Source organism: Lissotriton vulgaris, chromosome 8 (assembly GCF_964263255.1).
Source record: "Lissotriton vulgaris chromosome 8, aLisVul1.2, whole genome shotgun sequence".
NCBI classification, from domain to species: Eukaryota; Metazoa; Chordata; class Amphibia; order Caudata; family Salamandridae; genus Lissotriton; species Lissotriton vulgaris.
In genome coordinates, this window is record NC_141696.1 from 1,193,306,313 (window position 1) to 1,193,323,773 (window position 17,461).

The window sequence follows — 17,461 nt, forward strand, 5'->3', positions numbered from 1 at the left end:
TAGTGTGACGGTTGAATATACCGCCATGTGAGGATGTTTTAGTTAGTTTTGGAGGTGAGTTTTGTGCATTTAAAATAAATATTGTATATACATACATTGTATATACATTTACATGTATTAATATTCATAATAATGTTATTCATATTTACAAAATCTTAAATTATGCATCCTGAGAAGGGAACTTCGAATATTAAATGTCAATCCAACTGCCACAATTCATGAAATAAGAAAAAAATCGATGTACTCACAAAACTCTAACTTTTTTCTTTTAAATTGCATAGATATGTCTACAAAGTACTTGAAACAAGTTTTGTTTACTTCATTGTAAAATTCTTCTACATTGTTAATATAACCACGGCTATTTATTCCCAGGGGTCAGACAGCAAAACCATGCAGGGGACATTTCTGAACCAAACATTGATGATAGCTAAACAACTCTCACCCCAGCTTCTCACACAAAATTCGACACACCCTGAACCTTCATTATACAGCAGATTGGCGATACTAGCTATGCATTTGTTGCTACTCCACTGCCCAAGCTCCCTTGGCATGCCAAGAATACTGTGCCTAGTCAATTTCTTCCTTTCTCTTCTATGATTTGCTCTCCAACAAAATGACAGCTCTAGGTATGCATAAGCCTTCAAAAGTAACAAGGGGGCTGCCATTTTGTTGCTAATAAGAAAAAGGCGAATGTTAAAAGTAATACTTTGACTGAAATATATCTGCATTTTTTATAGCTCAAAGTAAAAATGAACATCAAATGATAGCCTTAAGAAGTTGAATTGTTAAGATAAAAGTGAATGTTTGTGTATAGTCATTGACATTTACTTATAAATAAAAAGAAGAATTTAATCCTGTTGTTAATAAAAATAAATAGCATCTGTGAATAAAAAGGACTTATGCCAAAAATACTTTGATGCCTAAATGAACAACTGCTCTTCTGCTGTATGTGTATATTGTCAAAAGTAATAAAGAGGAGGCTGTGTTCTTAAAAGAAAAATGTGAAAACATGATGAAAATTGCTCAATGCAAAAAACTGCGTAATTATTATCACAAAAAATGAAGGTGACATTGCGTAGGAATTGTACCTGAAATCACTCACTCTGACACGAGTTATGTATTTTGGGGGGAGCATGGTAAGCTTATCCAAATCGAATTTAGGTGCATTTATTAAGGCATTCACCTTTTGGCACATAGACACACTCCAAGGGAGTAATAATTGGCAATGGGAGACAGAATCATTACCACCATTGAAACATCTGGTCAAACGAATGCATGTCTTCTCTGTTAAAGAGGAGTCCCTAAGCTGGGAGACAATGTATATCTACATTAGAAAGTTAATGATTTGTTTTGCACACATACAGAGTCCTGAAGGACAAAGGGCTTTTCCAAAACGGGTAAGGACAGTTTGTAAAGGTGATCATTTAGACCTGCTACTCATTGTCCAATAGCCATGTTTCTAATTGTTCACATTCTAGAATTTTATTTCCACTTCATGACTATCTGTTGCAGTGAGCTGGTCCAAACTGAGAACTCGTTGTTTTTACCAATAGAAGCACATCACTATTTCACTGATATGTCTTCAATGGATTCTAGTGCCTACCAGCACAGTGTGTGTGTATGTGTGTGTGTGTGTGCATGTGCGTGTGTGCGCATGTGCATGTGTGTGTGTGAAGACGTCTCAAAAATCTCTTGCTGAGGACAGTTACTTTCCATTCTGGCCCTTCACCACAGAGCAAAATTCAAGCTTCTATATTGTCATACTCCCTCTTTAACTTGTGTTATCCACTGATACAAATTAAATCGTAAAACTTTTGGTAACCATTACTTTTCATCTCCTATGTGATGTTCATGCATTACTGTTTCCTCCATTGCCTACACCCTAAACTACCTTTGACTCATAGAGTATCCTACAAAAATGAAGCAAGTGGAATGCGCAAGTCTTTCAATTTGTCTTGTATCACTGCAGATCAAAAAATCTTGGCTTCAAGAGAGAAATCATGGTTCAATACTTAAGCAAAAACCTTTACGTACATCTTTTACAGAGAAACTCAAGCACACTATACATATAGCGCACAAATTGACCGTCTTCCGTAGAAAGGACTCAAGTAGAGCTACCTAAACAATGAGGCTGACTTTCAGAATAGTTAGCCTCTGACTCTCAAACTCTCTGCCCCAATGGATCAAAAGCCCAACACAAAGTCTGTCGTTCCGGCAACAAGCTGAAAGCACATCTTTTCTTCTCAGCCTCCTACCAACGGCTACTACCTACAGCCACCAGACCTCGAACACTACTGTAAAGAAGCAGAATAGCTCCAAACATCATGAACCCACACACCTCTGCTAAATCATGCACATTCACGTATCCTTGGGTTTTCCACCCTTTGTAACACTGTCAGCAGGGAAACAACATCAACTTGATTTCAGGAATATATACAAAGCAAATATACAAACAAATAGAGAGTAAAAAGACCACCCCATTGTGACAAGTATTCCATTAATTATTATAATGGCTGTGTTTCCTTGTTAGAGTTCCAAATAAACAAATGCTAACAGATCAGTACTGACATTCATGAATCTAATGTTTGTGTTAAATCAGAGTAATCACTGTACACAAATAGGGTTTTGGAGCATCCTGTAATTATCTGAGAACAGCTGCAGGAAATGTGTTGCCTGCAGCCAACTTCTTCAACGAGGGAGGTTCTTACCGCTATCTTCAATTGTGAAGTGAAAGATATCATTGGTTGCATTAACTCCGTCCCTTAACACGTAGCAGATCTTCATGTCATCGATATCAGCTGAAAAATGGGAAAGAAAGATCTTTTTAATTAAATGCAAGCCCGGGGAGTAAGTAACAGCTGCAAGCACAATGTAACAACACTATACAAGCCAGAAAGGAACAGGTGCACGTGCACCTTCCAGTATCCGTCTACAAACAACACAAACACAAAAATAATGGGGGAACTGTAAAAGATCACGGAAGACCCACTGACACAGTGAAACGAGACTCATACAGAGTACTGATATGCCTTCATCAAAATACTATATTTTGAGACAACAAGGGGGCCCAAGTAAAGTCAGCCAGGGACCTCGGAATTCAATCATTTTAAACAACAGTGGTCCCTAGGGAAAATAGGGATAAAAAACACGTGAATGAATATAGACCCGATCAGTACTATGTTGGTTGAACTTGTCCAGCCAGACAGAGGTCTAGTATTTAATAGTTAACAATTTTTTGAAATATGTAAAAACGAAAATACAGAAAGTGGGACACAAGCCTGTATCCTACTACACCAACAGGAACAAACAGTTATGAAACACACAAGGAGGCTCAGGCAAAGCTCACGGTTTGTTACAGAAACAATTCACAATGTGAGAAACAATGCGCAAAGAACACCTTTACATACAGATGAATGTGGCTCGCACTCCTGACTTTACAATTCATCCTTTTCATCATACGTGAAACTTATGATTATTTAGGGCTAAATCACAGAGGCATGCATTTAATGTCCTGATGATGATCCATGCATTGTTCACATGGATCGAAAAGTCGTCAACACCTTAAGACACCTTGGGCCCGATGTAGGTAATTCCAGATTACCGATTCTTAAATACCGAATCATACCGATTCGGTATTTAAGAACAGGCAAATGGGATGTAGGTAATTTTACCGAAAAAATTACCAAATCAGTAAGTTTCGGTAAATACCGAATCGGTATTTACCGATTCGGTATTTGCCATTTATTCCTATGGGCCTGGAGGCCCATAGGAATGAATGTCAATTACCGAATCGGTAAATACCGATTCGGTAATTGGGGAAACATTGAAAGGTGGCAGGGTGTCACTTTGACACCCTGTTGCACCCCTCAATTTTGTATGGGTGCACATGTTGCAGACATACATGCCCTAAGGGCATGTAGGTCTGCAACATGGCACTGTTGGAAAAGCAAAAAAAATGCTTTTTCAAGGGTTTTCATTATTTACCACCAACTTCTAGTTGGTGGTAAATAACGAATCCTTAACTAAGGAATGCACTAATTTGAGTGCTTCCTACAACCCGGATTCGGTATTTTACTGATTCGGTATGTTAAGAATTCTGTATTTTACCGAATCCTTAAATTACTGATTCGGTAAAATACTGAATCCTTAAAAAATGCCACCTACATCTGGAAAGCCCAATACCGGTCGGTAACGGTCGAAATTCGGTAATTTCGGCCGTTATCGACCGGTATTAGGCTACCTACATCAGGCTCCTTATACGTCACTAGAAATGTTACCATTTGAATATGTAAAGGTGTTCCTTGCGATTTGTTTCTCACATTGTGAATTTTTTTATTCTCATTCTTTAAAATTCAGTGTGTTTTACATATTAAATTATTATTGGGACCCCTCTTTCCTGTACCATATTTTGCCCAGGTCCCAGTGACTTACATGGGTATACCCTCTTACTGTAACGAATGCATGAAAGGGGGTTCATGCACACAGGGGGGCACACCATGTGCACTACTGCATGTATTCCAGGAGCTTGAAGAAAGAGGGTGCCACTTCCTCGCCACCACCCTTTCCAATGCAGTCTCATTGCTGTGGTTAGAGTTGCAGTGAGGAAACTCGTGATATATCCATGGCCGTACCGCAGTGGCACCGCCAAGCATATTGCAGCCTCAAAAGTGCCGCGCCAGAGCCAGGGATCGTGGATCTTTGGCAGCTGTGGTGGTCCTCTCCTGGTCTGACCACCGTACTCTTAATACGGCAGTCAGACCACTGGTGCAGCGGTTCCCGACCGCCACAGCACCTCCACCAAAGTTTGGCGGGCCTATGGAATGCTAAACTCGGAATTAGGCCCTGAAAGTGACAGTACACATGCCTCTGAAGTTATTGCTCGAATATAAGCTCCCCAGGAAAGGGTATTTTTGCTCAGCTTATAACCCCACCACCATACAGCCACAGCCATATCAATCTGCACCAAACTATCAAAAACAAAAATGCAGTACATATACTTTGTTTTTTTGCCTACTTTGATGCAGAATGGTATGGGTTGAAAAGGTACAGTAAGGATTCAGAAAGTAACCAGTAAGGTCAGCTGAACTTAAGAGCAGCACATTTAGCGGAATGTACCACTCCGCTGCATTCAATGCCTTTTATTACACTTTAACTAGTTTAATTCTTGTGATGTTCGCAAACACAAATATATAAATAATCATAATGACTCCTTTTGTTGTGATGGTCCCATGGAGGGAGAGACATCTGGGTGCATCCATGCCTGCATACCGTCCGCCCTTGATAAGCTTGGAGTCTATGCTTACAGCAACTGACAGGCAAGCAGCTTAACTTGAACAGGTAGCTATGTATTGAATCAATACAAGTTTGATGGACTAGCAACTGTTACTAAATATTACAGTGTGGTTTCTTCTTCCACAAATAGCACAGGTTCGTACAAGGACAGGAAATAGGTGCGGGACGAAAATAAAAAAGTATCCCTTCAGCGAATCACATTGCTAAACAAGCATTGGCATAGCCAAAAGGTCTCGCTTTTGGGACCTAACAAAAGTTTAGTCGTGCACCACATTATCCTGGGCGCTGTGGCCCGAAGGTATTGAAGATCTATACAATTACTACACACTGAGTGTGAAAGAAAGAGTAAATAGTTTTTGTGCATGGAAATGGTGCTGGGTGAGTGTGTGTAAGAAACAGTAGAAAGGACTGTACCTTAAAGAGTGCATACATCTTGACTGCTCTTAGGTAGACAAATCAGTGAAAAACAACAGCAAACCCACAACCCCTCTATCCCAAGACCACAACCCAGGCAGCCTTGCGCATCACCCAATCACGTAGCGCCTAGAGGCGGCCCAGTACACAAGCCCACTCAGTTCTAATACAGGCCCCCAAGGAGGAAGAAAGTGACGAGGCATTCAATACCAAGCAACGAAGGGCGAGGAGACCAGCACTCCTAGTATACATGGGTATGTCTTTTCCAGAGTATCTTACTTTTAGCACCTCTGCCTCACATTAAAAATGCGAAGCAAAATGCTTAGGCAAGATTCAGAACGTTTTTCATCAATACCTGCACCTATGCATGTTTTAGAATTTGGAGCAGATATATCAGTGTGTTATTTCCACCCATTAGCTTTCAAACTGAGACAGCAGCTCTTTAACCAGGGATATTTCGAAACACACAACATCCATGATGTTATGCGACCTCCTAGCCTGACAGTGCTGTGCTGGGCAGGGTTGCGGGATGAGGGAAGCTGAGAACTGGAAACATCAAAGACGCTGATGACGGGAAGGAAAAAAACACAAGCGGTGCAGTGCAGTGCACGTAGTCTCTGGGGCCCAAGGTTTAACATGCCGGAGTCCTTGCAGGACTGTCGTGCATGAAGCACAATAAATAGATGCAAATCCAGTATATTGTGTTTAAAGCTAGATGTTTCTTAAAAAGTATACGGAAGCATGTCTGCCACACAAGGAAAGGTCAGTGTGAAAAAACTGATGGTAGGACCTTTGTTGAAAGATCAGATGCTAACTGACTGAAGGGAGAACAGCGGTCTAAAGAGTGTAACAGAAATTACCTATGTTGAAGAACCTACAGTTCACCAGTTATTCATAACTTGTCCAATCCCAGGCTAGAGTAAGGTTTCCATCAGTCCACCCATTTGGCGGAACTTCGTCATCTGGAGAACCAGGAGAGATGGGTCAAATATAGCCATGGTAGTACAGAGGCTAATATACAAAAGTACTAGACCTCCTACTCTCTGGATGACTCAGCCTCTATGTTTATTCAAGGTATGTAAGGACCAGTGGAGTCCAGTGCAGGTGATATGTGCAAGTGTGATAAAAATGACTAGAAGGACAAAAAATATGTTTATTGGGGATTGTCCTAATGTCATATGATAAAAACAGCCTGATAGTTTGGGAATTTTTTTTACTGTATTTTGGCTAGGAGTGAGGTCAACATGTTTCAGCCGAGAGGGTCATTGACCCGGCTTTCTTCAGGACCTAAAAGGTGATGTGCGCTACTGCAAATGCAACTGTTCACGTGAGAACAAAAATAATATATTTAACAAAAGAAAATGGATCAGTGGTTGTTTACCACCCTACCAGACATATATCCCATATGTGTGTGGTTCCAAAGTTACTTCCTCATCCCTGAAACAGAAAGGAATATTATCAAGGATAAAGCTACTCAACTTGAGGAGGTGAACGAAAAAAGTGCTCAAAACAGGGAGGTTATATCTGTCACATAGTTGTTCATACATTATATACGACTAGTCCCATTAGCCATAAAGTACTGGTAGTGGAGATAATAATTTTAATAAAAGGAAGGTACTCACCCAGCTTTCTGTGGGGGTAAGCCTCACCTCACCCGGCAACCGCTCGGCGGTTGAGGCCCCGCTCTAGTGGTAAGAAAAGAAACCATGGGGAACAACAAGTGATTACATAATCTAATTTATATACCCCTAGTAAACTCACATAAAAAACCTCTATCTTAGGTGCCCACAGACTGTGTCATACAAAAAAGCGGACCCGGCTGACATCCAATGGAGGAGTTGCTTTTAATCTGACCAGGATTTTATTGTGCCAAACTCTGTGATTACACTCAAAGTTGTGATAGAGTGACAGCTATCATCCTAACCAGAAAGGTTCATGCGATATTGCTCTCTGGAAGAAGATCAGGCTATCTGTAATGTTACCAATGATTAAAAATAAAGATAATAATAATGACCAGATAAAAGTACATTGTATTGGTTAAAGATGTTGGTTATAATGCACTAAATAGAAGAAAAGTATATTCTGCTGAGCATGGTCATGCTGAATGTAGCTTCTATGCCAAAAGAGACAGATGGAGGGCAGTCAGAACAAAATGGAGCTTAATAAGCTGGCTAGAAAGAAGCAACCAAGCTACCGGGCTGTAATTCCGCTAGAGCAACAGAAGTCAGGACTTACCTATCCGTCGGTACCATGTCGCAGGCTGCGAGCAGTGTGGGAGGTACCGAGGGAGACAGGGAGTCCTCTCTTATACTGTCGCGGATTGGTTGATAAGGTCTCATTAGTCAATTATCCAATACGATACAGCCGCTGTCTGTTTGTTTGACAGCTTGTATCGTTCTTGTAGAGCACATGATACGCTTGCGCGGTTTCGCGGCACTGTTCTATTCCGAGCGTGACCGTTGTATATGTCCGTAATGCGCATGCGCCAATCCCGCCATACGCTTTTTGTATGCACCAGGGCGGAGAGGTGGCAGCGGCAGCACAAGTTCTAGATAAACGGCAACTTCAACAAATTATGTGGAAGAGCTGAGTGTCTATAGGAAACGGGCGAGAATCCTTTCCATATACACTATGAGTCTCGTTATTATCGAGGTGATCATGATGTAAAAGTCAGAATACGAAAATCATCAACAAAGTATGTGTAAGGAATTGAGTGTGTATGGAACAATCAGGGAGAATCTATTCCAAATACATATGTAAATCTTGTTCTTTGTGAGATGGTAATAGTTGGAATCTAAATATTATACGCAAAGCTGCTAGACAGAATAATAAACAAGCTGGCCTTGTCTTAGTGTAGAATGCGGTCACAGGCCAGAAGTTGCACTCAGCCCAATAGAACATGCTCTAGATAGCTGTATGAGGTGGTTCTAAAGGGGCCGTTTGATCCGTATATATAATTCAGAGTTCAAGTCTTTTTCAAACACTTCAAACGCGAGTTGTCTTGCAGCTGAACTAGTTTTCGTATAAGGATTGCTCAGTGTGCATATTACGAACAGCCGCCGGTTTGTTCAATTACATCAGCATTTATAGAGTCCCATGATGGGGAGGACTGTTGGTGGTAGTAGGACTGTTAGAGGTGTTTTAAAAAGTTACAATGACAGCTATTTACTCGTGTCTAATGAGGGACCCAGAATATGTCTCCCATAGGTCATATAACTGTCAGGTGATTACCCAGCTCAATAAATGGATTGCAACGATATTGAAGTTAGTAAAGTCACGTTGCTAGGGCAATTATTACTTTCTAACGACAGTATTAAGTCTGGTTTTCAGTTACTGGCAATGGTATGGCACTTCAGATGTGACATGTGGAGATCAAATGAAAATCAAATCTGTTCCCAGGGAATGTTGTCATTCAGACCTTCTGTATCAGTCCTGAGTCTAAAAATCCATCTTGGCTCCCTGATGAACAGGAATCTAGAAATATCAGTCACATGTTGGGGAATCGTGGGGTGTTCAAGTATCATGTCGTCTGCCTGATGTTTGGCACTTAGGAAATGATTGGTTAGACATGTAGCTTGCTTACAGCAGCGTATGGTGCTTTTGTGCTCGCTGATTCGTAACTTGATTTTACGAATAGTGTGGCCCACGTATCTCAAGGAGCACGGACAGGAGATCATGTAGATCACACGGTCAGTGTTGCAATTAGTATGGTTAAGCAGAATCCAAGGGCGGTCAGTCCCAATATCCACGGATTCAGTCTTCATCGTCTGGGGACAGACACTGCATGAGCCAAAAGGATAGTGGCCACGTACCGGTGGGAGTCCCCAGAGAGTGTTAGACTCAGGTGTCAACTGTCGTCTTGGTTGAGTATGTACAAGGCTGTCGCGTAGGCTTGGGCCCCGTGTAAAGGCAAACAATGGTGGGGGAATCTTCTCTGTGGCAATATTAAGGATACGCCAATGTCTGTAAACCGTCTTTTGTATTTTATTAGACAGTGTGCAGAAGGTATTGACAAATGTAAGCCTTTCGGTTGCTGGTTTCGTCGGTTGCTGGTTTCTGCGTACTCTTAAAATTTTTAAGAGTACGCAGAAACTGTTCAACATCAGCACTCTTCCACAAACATGCCCAAGTCTTGTCATCACAACTCCAGGCTCGAGAGTACCCTAAACATCTGGTACGAAGAGCTTGGGAGAGAGCCTCCAATGTCAATCGGGATGCTCTACTTGATCAAAGTACGACTAAACCAGCAACCGAAAGGCTTACATTTGTCAAGACTGAATCCGTGGATATTGGGACTGACCGCCCTTGGATTCTGCATAACCATACTAATTGCAACACTGACCGTGTGATCTACATGATCTCCTGTCCGTGCTCCTTGAGATACGTGGGCCACACTATTCGTAAAATCAAGTTACGAATCAGCGAGCACAAAAGCATCATATGCTGCTGTAAGCAAGCTACATGTCTAACCAATCATTTCCTAAGTGCCAAACATCAGGCAGACGACATGAGATGGGTGATACTTGAACACCCCACGACTCCCCAACATGTGACTGATATTTCTAGATTCCTGTTCATCAGGGAGCAAAGATGGATTTTTAGACTCAGGACTGATACAGAAGGTCTGAACAACAACATTCCCTGGGTACAGATTTGATCTTCATTTGATCTCCACCTGTCACATCTGAAGTGCCATACCATTGCCGGTAACTGAAAACCAGACTTAATACTGTCGTTAAAAACTAATAATTGCCCTAGCAACGTGTCTTTACTAACTTCAATATCGTTGCAATCCATTTATTGAGCTGGGTAATCACCTGACAGTTATATGACCTATGGGAGACATATTCTGGGTCCCCCATTAGACATGAGTAAATAGCTGTCATTATAACTTTCTACAACACCTCTAACAGTCCTACTACCACCAACAGTCATCCCCATCATGGGACTCTATAAATGCCGATGTAATTGAACAAACCGGCGGCTGTCCGTAATATGCACACTGAGCAATCCTTATACTAAAACTAGTTGAGCTGCAAGACAACTCTCGTTTGAAGTGTTTGAAAAAGACTCGAACTCTGAATTATATATACGGATCATACGGCCCCTTTAGAACCACCTCATACAGCTATCTAGAGCACGTTCTATTGGGCTGAGTGCAACTTCAGGCCTGTGACCGCATTCTACACTTAGACAAGGCCGGCTTGTTTATTATTCTGTCTAGCAGCTTTGCGTATAATATTTAGATTCCAACTATTACCATCTCACAAAGAACAAGATTTACATATGTATTTGGAATGGATTCTCCCTGATTGTTCCATACACACTCAATTCCTTACACATACTTTGTTGATGATTTTCGTATTCTGACTTTTAAATCATGATCACCTCAATAATAACGAGACTCATAGTGTATATGGAAAGGATTTTCGCCCGTTTCCTATATACACTCAGCTCTTCCACATACTTCGATGAAGTTGCCGTTTATCTAGAACTTGTGCTGCCGCTGCCACCCAGCTCTCATACAATGAATACGCATACAAGCGAACAAATGCCTAGTACGCAGGCACATTGAATTAGTGTCTTAGAAAAGCCCACGCCTCTCCGCCCTAGTGCATACAAAAAGCGTGGGGCGGGATTGGCGCACGAGTATTACGGACATATACAACGGTCACGCTCGGAATAGAACAGTGCCGCAAACCCGCGCAAGCGTATCATGTGCTCTACAAGACCGATACAAGCCGTCAAACAAACAGACAGCGGCTGTATCGTATTGGATAATTGACTAATGAGACCTTATCAACCAATCAGCGACAGTATAAGAGAGCACTCCCTGTCTCCCTCGGTACCTCCCACACTGCTCACAGCCTGCGACGAGGTACCGACGGATAGGTAAGTGCTGACTTCTGTTGCTCTAGAGGAATTACAGCCCGGTGTCTTGGTTGCTTCTTTCTAGCCAGCTTATTAAGCTCCATTTTGTTCTGACTGCCCTCCATCTGTCTCTTTGGGCATAGAAGCTACATTCAGCATGACCATGCTCAGCAGAATATACTATTCTTCTATTTAGTGCATTATAGCCAACATCTTTAACCAATACAATGAACTTTTATCTGGTTATTATTATTATTATCTTTATCTTTATTTTTAATCATTGGTAACATTACAGATAGCCTGATCTTCTTCCAGAGAGCAATATCGCATGAACCTTTCTGGTTAGGATGATAGCTGTCTCTCTATCCCAACATTGATTGTAATCACAGAGTTTGGCACAATAAAATCCTGGTCAGATTAAAAGCAACTCCTCCATTGGATGTCAGCCGGGTCCGCTTTTTTGTATGACACGGTCTGTGGGCACCTAAGATAGAGGTTTTTTATGTGAGTTTACTAGGGGTATATAAGTTAGATTATGTAATCACTTGTTGTTCCCCATGGTTTCTTTTCTTACTACTAGAGCGGGGCCTCAACCGCCGAGCGGTTGCCGAGTGAGGTGAGGCTTACCCCCACAGAAAGCTGGGTGAATACCTTCCTTTTATTAAAATTATAATCTCCACTGCCAGTACTTTATGGCTAATGGGACCAGTCGTATATAATGTATGAATGACTATGTGACACATATAACCTCCCTGTTTTGAGCACTTTTTCCATTCACCTCCTCAAGTTGAGTAGCTTTATCCTCGATAATATTCCTTTCTGTTTCAGGGATGAGGAAGTAACTTTGGAACCACACACATATGGGATATATGTCTGGTAGGGTGGTAAACAACCACTGATCCATTTTCTTTTGTTGAATATATTATTTTTGTTCTCACGTTAACAGTTGCATTTTCAGTAGCGCACATCACCTTTTAGGTCCTGAAGAAAGCCGGGTCAATGACCCTCTCGGCTGAAACATGTTGACCTCACTCCTAGCCAAAAGATAGGAAAAAAAATTCCCAAACTATCAGGCGGTTTTTATTATATGGCATTAGGACAATCCCCAATAAACATATTTTTTGTCCTTCTAGTCATTTTTATCACACTTGAACTTATCACCTGCACTGGACTCCACCGGTCCTTACATACCTTGAATAAACATAGAGGCTGAGTCATCCAGAGAGTAGGAGGCCTAGTACTTTTGTATATTAGCCTCTGTACTACCTTGGCTATATTTGACCCCTCTCTCCTGGTTCTCCAGATGACGAAGTTCCGCCAAATGGGTGGGCTGATGGAAACCTTACTCTAGCCTGGGATTGGACGAGTTATGTATAACTGGTGAACTGTAGGTGCTTCAACATAGGTAATTTCAGTCACACTCTTTAGACCGCTGTTCTCCCTTCAGTCAGTCAGGTTCCTACTTAGGGGTATGGAGTACAACCGGTCTCTAAACATTGCCCCCTAGACCCTCCCCCACTTCTCTTGTTGTTAGAAAGATCAGATACAACATTTTTGACTTGACATGTTTATGTGTGTGTGTGTGTAAGTATATTTTTATCATTTGTACAGGGCACATTCTGACATCGGGAGGGCGTGGAATAGCTGTCAGCAAATCAGTAACTTTCCAGTGCCAATAATATAAAAGTATAAAAATACTAAGCCTGGCCCATTTAGAAAAATAAACCATCCCCAATACGGAGAGAAGCAGAAATGTCACAGTTCACTGCGGGTTCAGTGTGTGATCTGTGAGCTAAGACACTTGATACAGACACCCCTCTACTGTGGGGGGGTGATTCGTGGGAAACAAAGCAACAAGTCCTGTTACTTGACACACTTGTCGGAATGTGTGACACTGCGTTCTTTTTCAACTCGACAGCTCGTGTGTGATGCAAAAAAACCCTAGGAGAGGTGTACCAGCAGGGAGCCACGCAGGGCACTGCATGCTCCAGGGCACTGCCTACTCGCAGAGCACAGCTATAAAGATAAAACACAGGGCCAAACATCTCAAGATAAGCCAGCATAAGTGCGTCTACGGAAATTACGTTTCCAGCGGTGCCTAAGCAAGGTTGGTGTGTACGGGGGCTCGGCCGCCCCTTTAGAAGGGCCACAGAGTCATGCCACCATCTGAGCCTGCAAGCAGTTTTGTTCTTTCGTCCCTCATGCAAATGGAAAACATGTGTTTCTAACAAGCCTTGTCTGTGGTGTTCATATAAACATTACTAAATCTGACATGAATTCCTTCCCAGTGGTGTCATCTCGAGCAAACCCGCCTGTTGTATCTGGGAGAAAGCAGCTGATCCCTAAAATGGCCCCCAAGCAGCTCTGTCAAAGACTTGCTAAACTTCTGTGCAAAAAGCAAGCTATATTTATATTATCTGCGAATGCATAGATGGGGGCTGCAGGGGGAGAGAGCGGTGGAGGGAGTTGTGTGTGAAGCACTTAATGAGCCATGACGGCTCGTAAATGTAAATTAATGAGATAAGAAAGGCCCATGGCAGCTGCACGCGTTCACGCGCACATGCACTCAAGCTTTAGGCCAGTGTAGCACTAAATCCTCCTTACTAAAAGTCGGGCTGCAGCGCATGCGCTGCTCTAGGCTCGACCTAAAATGAAGCCAAAATGTGCAAATCTTGGTCGTTTTTAACTTGTAAAGACATGCTGTATTGATGTTTTGCAGGGTGTGGGAGACTATATACATTTGTGCTTCCTGAAGGAAATGTTTAGGGCAGTATGAAGGAAACACCCGTAAAAAGCATCTCAACAGACCATAAAACAGCCTACAAACAGCCCAAAAACGGTCCCCAAACTAACCATATCCAACCAGCCCTTCGGGCACTTCCTGATTGCCCTACAAGCCAGTCTGACCCTGACATTGCTTGTTATTATTTTTTTCTGGGCTCCCACAGCCAACCAAATGAAGGCCAGGCCCATATTCCTGGAGACAAGTTTTGTCCTGCCCCTCCCTTCCCACCAAGCACTCGGACACTGTACCTCAGGTGCATCACTTGTTGAGGACCTTCAATATGACTTCTTAACTTCTCCTTTGCACTTCAGCTTTGCATGCACAGAGCAGTCAAACCAATGTGAGTGCTGAGACTGGTGAAGCCTAGGTAAAGCCAATTGCATTGTTATATTCATCTACGACAAGTCTCCAATAGATCAAGTGGGATGCATTGTTTGTCATATCGATAGGTCATCTGATTTGAACATTTAACCATGTGTCCCATCATCAGTGAGGATATCCCTAGGCAATGCAAACACTCGCAAAGTGATTGCAATAGATTGATGTTGCCAAAAAGTCCCAAAGGGCCACTAAGACCACAGTTCTTTTATGAGTAATAATCAAGGGTGTATACATAGTGCCATTTCCTGAAGTCTGGTATACCAATATCGTGTAACAGTGCCTCTCTCTCACCCTTGGTGGGCCACGCATGCTAGATACCATGGTTGTTTACTGGTTCTTCCTGGGGCAGCATCTCTGCTGCTTTGGGAAATTCTCCATATAAGAGACATCCTAGTCTGTTTCACCTATTCCTGCGGTATTCTGCTTATGTTCCCTCCACTGCTGGATAGTGACTAACCCATAATAGGTGGGTAATTACAGCTGCATCTACTCACAATCTCCGCAACACAATGGCTGCTGCATATATGAAGTATATCTTTATTAAACATCATGCATTTCACCCAACACCTTCCATGTAGGCCACACTACAGGCAACTTCCGATCAAACGGGCTCTCTGAAATGGCGCGAGGAACCTGATGCAAACTGGAATACTTTGTGGCCTCGTCAGGGGTACGAAGCCCTGTAGAAGTCTACCAAACAGTGCAATGTCAAAGTTAATGGAAATCAAGCAATGTTGCAACTTAATTTGCAAGCCTCATCTATCTAGCCCGCCTATGCACGTTGCTTGTGTCCTTTACGCTCTGTGACGTTGAATTAAATGAAAGGCTGCATACATGAAGTAGTAAAATGAAAGCCCCAATGTCGACCCTCTGTGTGTGAATGGCTTCAGCTCACATTCAGCAGGCACATTCAACAAAGGGTTGAGAGGGTTCATTCTGCTTAAGAATCATTTCCGAGAACAGATTCCAGTCTGGGCTTGACGGGGTAAGTGAGGTGCAGTTCTGCTAAAGCACGTTTTCACTTAAAATTTGTTTGAACAAGGAGGTCCAAATTACAAGTAATTTATACTTTGAATGACACACCTGCAATGTAGACAGGCATGTATTAAATCACTTCCAATTACACATTTCCTTCAATTTTCAGGCACGAACCTTCAAGCTTGTCTTAGTTAAGGTTAGGAAGGTCTTGCAGGACAATACGCCTGTGAGGGTTTCTTGTTTATTCTTTATCAGAGATCAAGAGTATTTACAAGGAGTTTTCAGGGGGTTTTCAGTGCACCGAACATATCACTTTCTTGCACTTGTGTGTGAATGTTAGAGTAGTGGGTGTCGAAGTGCACACCGGGAAATGGTAAGAAATGGCACAAGCCGTGCATGACACTATGGCTTCACAGCACTGAAGAGCAAAAAGTTCCCTATATGTGTCTGCTGTATAGAAAATTTCAGTTTGGATTGTGAATCGAGATGAAGGAGAGGTGGCCCTTAATGAAGTGAGGGTCTTTGTTTATAAGAGGTTAGGGCTATATGGGTTGAGCCAGAAAACAAAGTAGGCTCTTGGTCAAACATACGTCTGTTGTTATGTCCCGCTATGTCAATCATCTCATCTGTCAAAGGCTTGCTGCGACGATCACTCTTCATGGAAGTCCTGAAGAGCAGGTGATTGCTGTTTTCTGTGGGATGGATTGAAAGTATTGGACAGCCTGGATTTCTGTAGTCCAAGGGAGATGCCCAATGTTATTACTGAATAAACAGCGGTCAAGCAGACCTGCCTGTGTAACATCATGTGGAGCTTGTTGTTTCAGGAACTTTGGGGAATTTGTTCCACTAGAACTCATGCTTGTCACATAAGACTGCAAATTTATTCCTGGACTCCACTCTTAGCCATAGCCGACATTTTAAGGCAAGTGTAGTGTATTTGGGTTATCTGATGGTCTGATTTTGTACTTGTCGAAGATTGTTGATTAAACGATTTGTTGGTAACCTTGGTATGGTTAGTTTGTAAGAATGGTAGTTTGCCATGAAACATGATAGCTGGGAGTTACTAGTCATCACTAGTGTGACGATTTGGGCAGATGAGGAAAGGCACATGCCAGGACTGTGCTCAGTTTATTCCAGGATCTGGCCAAGGGTTCTGCCATAGTTTTGGGCTAAAAAATAGAATGGCCTACCACAACAGCACAGTGTGCCAGAATATCTATTTTGAAGTTATCAAGATGGTGGCATTTGTCATTCATCCTGTAGTAAACATAGCCCAGGCAATGTTCGAAGTAGACATGACAACCCGTTTCATTTTCTAGACAGAGTTAGATTTGATGTTTCATCACGTACATCATGAAGTGCAAATGGTACTTTTTGATTACCTGCGTTGGTACATATTAATATTAAGAGCAATTTAACAGGGGAATCCTCAGATAGACCTCCAGAAACCACGTAGAGCAGAGGATTTCAATAAATCAAACATGGTTTGTTTTCTGTAGCCCTGAAGGTATGATTAAATCCATTCTGTGCTGAGACTTCAACCTACATTATAACCCCTTAGTTATTAGTACTATGACACGATCAACTGCATCCTAGTTTGCAAGAAGGACGTGAAATGTCAATGCCCAGTGTTGGCCTTCATCAGGACACAGCGAGAAGGATATCCTTTCAGATGTTCCTTGTTTGCATTCTGTTATGGAGCGGAGTCCTGGGTGGTAGCTGTAAAGTAGGATGTTGTGC

At 42.2% G+C, this 17,461-nt stretch overlaps 1 protein-coding gene across 1 annotated transcript in view; it reads right to left on the reverse strand.

Moving 5' to 3' along the window:
• The window catches only part of FREM2 (FRAS1 related extracellular matrix 2), a 639,092-nt gene that overhangs the window by 608,317 nt on the left and 13,314 nt on the right, over nucleotides 1–17,461 (reverse strand). Inside the window, exon 2 of the mRNA XM_086935067.1 lies at nucleotides 2,709–2,798. Within this exon, the coding sequence (XP_086791193.1) occupies nucleotides 2,709–2,798 (90 nt within the window). The remainder of the gene's footprint in view (nucleotides 1–2,708; nucleotides 2,799–17,461) is intronic.